Source organism: Geospiza fortis, unplaced genomic scaffold (assembly GCF_000277835.1).
Source record: "Geospiza fortis unplaced genomic scaffold, GeoFor_1.0 scaffold31, whole genome shotgun sequence".
NCBI lineage: Eukaryota > Metazoa > Chordata > Aves > Passeriformes > Thraupidae > Geospiza > Geospiza fortis.
In genome coordinates this window covers 361,871-368,196 of record NW_005054483.1, presented here as the reverse complement: position 1 = coordinate 368,196, position 6,326 = coordinate 361,871, and the positions used below count along the sequence as shown (strand labels likewise).

At 43.6% G+C, this 6,326-nt stretch overlaps 2 protein-coding genes across 2 annotated transcripts in view; one reads left to right on the top strand and one right to left on the bottom strand.

The window, feature by feature from the left end:
* CUNH12orf49 (chromosome unknown C12orf49 homolog) overlaps window positions 1–69 on the bottom strand; it is a 5,446-nt gene extending 5,377 nt beyond the window's left edge. Inside the window, exon 1 of the mRNA XM_031063153.1 lies at window positions 7–69. Within this exon, the coding sequence (XP_030919013.1) occupies window positions 7–69 (63 nt within the window). The remainder of the gene's footprint in view (window positions 1–6) is intronic.
* The window catches only part of RNFT2 (ring finger protein, transmembrane 2), a 30,862-nt gene continuing 24,556 nt past the window's right edge, over window positions 21–6,326 (top strand). The window contains 4 exon segments of the mRNA XM_031063143.1: window positions 21–182; window positions 1,385–1,566; window positions 1,882–2,334; window positions 6,221–6,325. Of these exon segments, the coding sequence (XP_030919003.1) occupies window positions 2,252–2,334; window positions 6,221–6,325 (188 nt within the window). The 5' untranslated portion in view covers window positions 21–182; window positions 1,385–1,566; window positions 1,882–2,251.

The following is a 6,326-nucleotide window of genomic DNA, read 5'->3' as shown; positions in this document are numbered from 1 at the left end:
CGGCACCGGCACCACCACCGGCATCACCGGCACCGGCATCACCACCGGCTCCACCACCGGCACCGGCATCACCGGCACCGGGCCGAGCCGCCGGGTACGGGGCACCGCGCCACGGATTCCAGCGGGAACCTCCTTCCTCCATCTAACCGGAAAAAAGGCCTGGCTTATGTCTGTATATGTGTGTACGTATAGAGTCGTAGGGTTTTAATTTATATACATATATATATGTGTGGGTGTGTGTATCTGTGTGTGTGTATGTATATATGTACATATCTATAGATGTATACCATGTATATATGTATGCATACATATAGATGTATGTATAGGTATAGAACCGTATTAATAGATATTTCTGTATATATATATGTATGTATACATATATACATATATACATATATATGTGTGTGTATGTATGTATATCTATATATGTATACTGTGTATATATATGTATATACATATATGTATGTGTATGCATAGAATCACATTACTAGATATGTCTGTATATAGATGGATATACATGTATGCATACCTATATATGTATGCTATGTATGTGTGTATACATATAGATGTGTATATGTATGTATATGTATAGAGCTGTATTAATAGATATGTCTGTATCTACATGTATGTATATCTATATGTCTATAATGTATAGAGGTGTAAATCTATAGATGTATACCATGTATATATGTCTATATAGAGAGATGTATATATGTATGTATAGGTATAGAAACATATTAACAGATATTTCTCTCTGTATACATATATACATGTATGTATACCTATACATAGATATGTATGTATATCTAGATATGTAAATTATGTATATGTGTGTGTATATAGATGTGTATATGTATGTATATATATAGAACTGTATTAATAGATACATCTCTATATATATGTATATACATATATATATACACATGTATGTATAGGATTATTAATAGATGGCTCTGTAGGTACACTAACAGATCTATACCTATACATCTATGTATATGTAAGTATGTGTATATATATGTGTATACACATACATATATATGTATATACACATGCATTTGTACATATGTGTAAGTATAGATGGATACATAAAGTATATATTGTGATATATGTGTGTGATATGGTCTGTGATACAAGTGCATGTATATATAAATATATTTATGTCTGTCTGTATTTCTTACAGACACACAGACACACGTGTATGTGACAAAAGGTGTGTGTTTGGACACAATGAAGCCAGAGCACAGCTCTGGGCGCACTCCCAGGGAGTGCTGTGTGGGCAGCAGGGCTGCAGGTTCCTGCACCTCTCTCATGTCACCTTTCCCAGGGACATGCAGAGGTAAAACTCTTTGTGCCGAAAATTGCTCTCTGTGCTTGCTTCCTCCAGGTGTCCCTGTGTGAGCACCAGGGCCAGGTGCTGACAGTCACTGGCTGGGAGGACCTGGGATGGGTTTGAAATCTGGACTGTCCTGGACTGTCTGAGGTGCTCCATCTGTGAATGTCTGCACACTCCTGGGCTTCCATCTCTGCCAGTGGCACCTTTCACCTCTAGATAAAGCTGTTCTTCAGGTACTGTGCTTTGAGACAGCTGGCCAACCTTCCCAGAGCCACTGTGCCTTTACACGTGGGCTGCACGTTTATGTATATATTGACATGTGTTATGAATAATGTTATAATTTCTTATATTCAGGAGTATTTAGATCTTAGTCTGTACATTTTATTAAGTAGCTATTGTACTCTGGGCCTATTGTCCAGACTTTGCAAATGGTATTTCTGTAGATTAAAATGAATGAGTTGCTTATTGTCATGAGGTAATAGTATTTTTTTCATTTAAAATATTTACACATTTTCTTTTTCTTCCCCCCTCTCAATTTTGCTTTGCAGAGCAAGTTCCTGCAGAAAAGGAAGACGGGATCTCATTTTCCCAGAGACTGTTGAGTCACGTGTCACCTCGAGAGCCACTGTTAGGTGTCCCCATGTCCCTTGCCACGACATGCCATCCCTCCTGGTGACTGCCCCTTCCTGCAGGAGGGGACCTGCCTGACTCCTGCCCAGCCTGGACACCTGTGTGCCCCCTTTGCCATTCAAAGCTGTCCCTTCGAGCGTGCTGAGAAACAAATGGGAGCTGGAGGTGCTCTGTCACAGAAACTAATGCTTGCTGCCAGCCATGTCCCCTGCTGAGCGGGTCCCAGTGCCCTCTGCCCCCAGGGCCTGTGCCAGTAGCCACTCTGGGATTTGCTGAGCCACAGGGTTCATGTTGAGCGTGCTGTGTTTTAGGGTTTTGAGGAAAATGCAGAGGCGGCACAGCAGCAACACGGACAGCGTGCCTCCTGAAAGGTAAATCCTTCCCCTTCTTCTTCCCTCCAGGTTCCTCTCCAAGAGGAGGGTTCTGGTTTCACAGTAGGGGTGTCAAATTAAACCTTTTTCTGACCCAGACGCATTCTTCACATTTTTCTTGTGGCAAAAGCTGACAGGCCAAGAAACACAGTGTATTGTAATTAGGAAATAATTAGCTTCTGACTGTGATGGTGTGAATTATAACACCTGTATTGTCTCACCCTTCTCATGAGACTGAAAATGGAATAAAAGTTTTTAAAATTCCTCTCAGTTGCCCCATCTCTGGGTCAGGAAAAGGCTTAATCTGACATAGGGGGTTGTTTTAGAAGATGAAAGCTCAAAACTGAGAAAGTCAAATTCCTGTGTGTGTGGTGTGGCCGGGCTCTCTGCTTGAGTCTGGTGATTCTGGAGACAAGTTTACTTTTCTCCTTGCTGTCACTCACTGATTGCTGCCAGCCACAGTGTTTCAGGATGGCACAGCTGGCAGACATCTGGCTGAGCTGGGCAGGATTGTGGAGCTCTGGAGGAGGGGATGGATTCATGGCACCTGAGCACTGTCAGTGTGCAAGGATGGACCTGTGTGAACAGGAGCCATTCACACTTCTCTTACTGAGGTGTTTAAAAAGTCTGCTGGTCTGAAGCTCCCAACTACTCTGACTTAGTATTTTTAGTTATAAGGAGCTTACATCTTCCTTTACATTTTCCCAGAGCCTTTATCTATCTTCATGTATGTGAGTATTTAGAATACCTCTAATTTGTTTCTGTAATTATAACATCAGCAAGGGAGCCTTGCCACTGTTGTTGTTCTGGTACTAAATATTCCCTGGTGCTTTCCCAGAGTTAGAGTATGACTTTTTTTGTTTTTATTCCTAAAGAAGAAACTAATCTAATTACTCCAAGACAAAGATGGAACCAGCAAATTTCATTGCTCTGTTTGAGCTGAGATTATAAGTGAAAGATCATTAGTAAATATTTTATTTTCTGTAGTGGTTTTGCAATTAGAGTTGAAGCCTTATGTCATGGCCATTGCTAGCATGGTACCATTCCTAATTTCAGGGGGAAAGAAAGCCATCTTCGGGTTTTTTCTTCATGATGCTTCTGATTTTTAACAGGGTAAATACATAGGAACAGAGGCTGAAGTTTTTCTTACTGTAGAAGGAAATGCTGTTGCCACTGGTCTTCACTTCTGTTAACTTCAGCAGCCTCACAATTTCAACAAACAACCCTTGTTTGTTTATAAATATGTAACAGATTAATTCCTTCCTGCTTAAAGCACACTCGTGTATCCTGGCAATATTATTCCAAAGGATAGTTGTGTATTTGTAGCACAGGGTTCCTCCCAGGCTGTTTGTTACATTCCCAGCCCTAAGCTGTGTGTACATCCCTGATTTCTAATGTTAGGTGTGAATTTAAAGGCCTGGCTGATGAATATTTTGGACCAGAACGAGGTGTGCAATGTCTTGTTGACTTGATTCCCTGCAGGAGCCTGTGGAGATGCAGTGGGAATGGGGTGCAGCTACAAAAAGCCTTATTAGGAGTTTGCTTAGTGGGAAGGATTGGCCAGAGAGGTTTGAGGGTGTCCCCAGAGGGAGGTGGAAGGCAGAGCTCTGTGCCCTGGGGAGGCTTTGGAACCCATGGGGAAGAGAGGGTTGAGGGCCCTGGGTGTGCTGTCTCAACTTGTAACTGCTGTTCCTAAAGTTAGAGATCTCCCAGGATTCAAATCAGGAGGGACCAAAGCTCTGCACCATGCCTTGCTTGTGGGCTTTGCCTCTTGCTGGGGTTTGTTTATTGTTTACTCTGCTTTTGCAGGTTAGAGAAGTGTTTGCTGTCTGTCAGGCATTTACTCACAGGGCCTGGTGATCATATTCCTGTTACCTGCATTGTTCCCTCTCACCTAAACTTTCTTTGTATTGACTTCTAGTGAAGAAAAATGTCTCTGCTGTCTTTTGTTGTTAGGGTAAAGGTATTTAGACTTTCTTTTGGGAATCTGGCTGTATACCAACATGCTTAGGAAAGAATCAGTGCCAGAACCAGTTCTGCCCAGTAATTTGGGTACATCCATGCCCAGTTTGCCAAAGAATATAAAAATTAAAGAATTTATCTAGACCCATGAGCACATCCTTCACTTTTCTGTCAGGTCAGGGACATACAAAGCAGCTCTCAACACTTCTCTTCCCCTGGTGATTGTGTCTCTTCTGGTGCAATTAATCAGTGGGCAGGTAGTGATTGTCCCAAAATAAAGACAGAGGATTTTGGGGGTAGGTCATTGCTTTGAGTTAGCCTGGTTAATTTGTTTATAGTATGACTCGACTTGGTGGTGCTGTGTCAGGTTCCATGAGGTTTTGTATGTTTTTCTTTAAATACTCAAATCATTATAGAAGATACTGGATTTGGTACTGGATGTATTATTTCTTTGTTTTTTCCAAAAGCAAGCAGGGTGTTTGGGAGTTTCATTCCTTGGTGAGGGAGCTGATGTGTTCTGGTCAGGTCTGGAGAGGCTCTCTGATCTCGTTACTGGCCTCCAGTTGTGCAGCTGTGACTTCTCGACAGAAAATACAGGGAAAAGCATCTGGATACCTTGGTGTTCTGAGTGGGAATCCTTAAAATCAGAGGGTTTTGGGAAAGCTGCAAAAGGCAGGCCTCAGAGACAGCAGAACTGCAATTAGAGCTAAGCAGTAGCCATAAGGTTTGTCAGAAGAAAAGTTATATGAGATGTAGAAAGTAAGGACAAATAGAGCAATGATCTGTGTATTAGTGTTTGGCTAGAATAACTCCCTAAGCTGCAGAAAAGCATATCTAGCAAGATATTAGGAAGTTCTAAGCTTAATAATGGAGCTCTGTGCATTGTGTTTTAATGCTTACAAGCAAGTATTGTATTTGAAATAAGCAAGCATTGTTTTAACCAAAGGTACGTGTGCTTACACTGGTTGGATTGAACTACCGTCAATACGCTTTTGCTTTGTGTGATTGGTCAAAAAATTTTAAGTGAGTTGTAACCCTGAGTTCTTTGGCTACTGCCGAGAACACGAGCTGCTGGTATCTTCCCATTGTCATAACCGTGTAATGAGAGTGATGCTGGAGAATAAACAACTCGAGACACAGCAGTCCCACCCCATTCAGGATTTTGTGCATAAACCCCCAACCAACAATAGAGAGTGTGAGGAATCACTGCACTCAGGGCTGGGCTAAACCAGCACCTAGTTCTGTGCCCCCGTTTTGACTGAATCCTGGGGTCTGTACCCCATGTTGGCTGAATCGTGGTGTCTTTGCCCTGTTTTGGCTGAATCCCTGGGGTCTGTACCCCATTTTGGGTGAATCCCTGGGGTCTGTGCCCCCGTTTTGTTTGAACCCTGGGGTCTGTACCCCATTTTGTTTGAACCCTGGGGTCTGTACCCCATTTTGGGTGAATCCCTGGGGTCTGTACCCCATTTTGGGTGAATCCCTGGGGTCTGTACCCTGTTTTGGCTGTGCCCCATTTTAGCTGAATCTTTGGGGTCTGTCCCCTGTTTTGACTGAATCCCTGGGGTCTGTACCCCATGTTGACTGAATCCCTGGGGTCTGTACCCCATGTTGACTGAATCCCTGGGGTCTGTCCCCCGTTTTGACTGAATCCCGGGGTCTGTACCAAATTTGGTCTGTACCCCCCTTTTGGCTGAATCCCGGGGTCTGTACCCCCATTTTGGCTGAATCCCTGGGCTCTATACACCCATTTTGGGTGAATCCCTGGGGTCTATGTCCCTGTTTTGACTTCATCCCAGTGTCTGTACCCCGTTTTGACTGAATCCCTGGGGTCTGTACCCCATTTTGGCCGTGCCCCCATTTTGTCTGAATCCCTGGGGTCTGTGCCCCTGTTTTGACTGAATCCCGTTGTCTGACCCCTTTGCAGGAGCCGGAGCCAGACGCTGAGCTCCGAGGCCAGCGTGGACGAGAGCGGATTGTTCGAGAGCCTCAAGGCCGAGGCCGCCTCCCCTCAGCAGCTCTTCTCGGGCCTG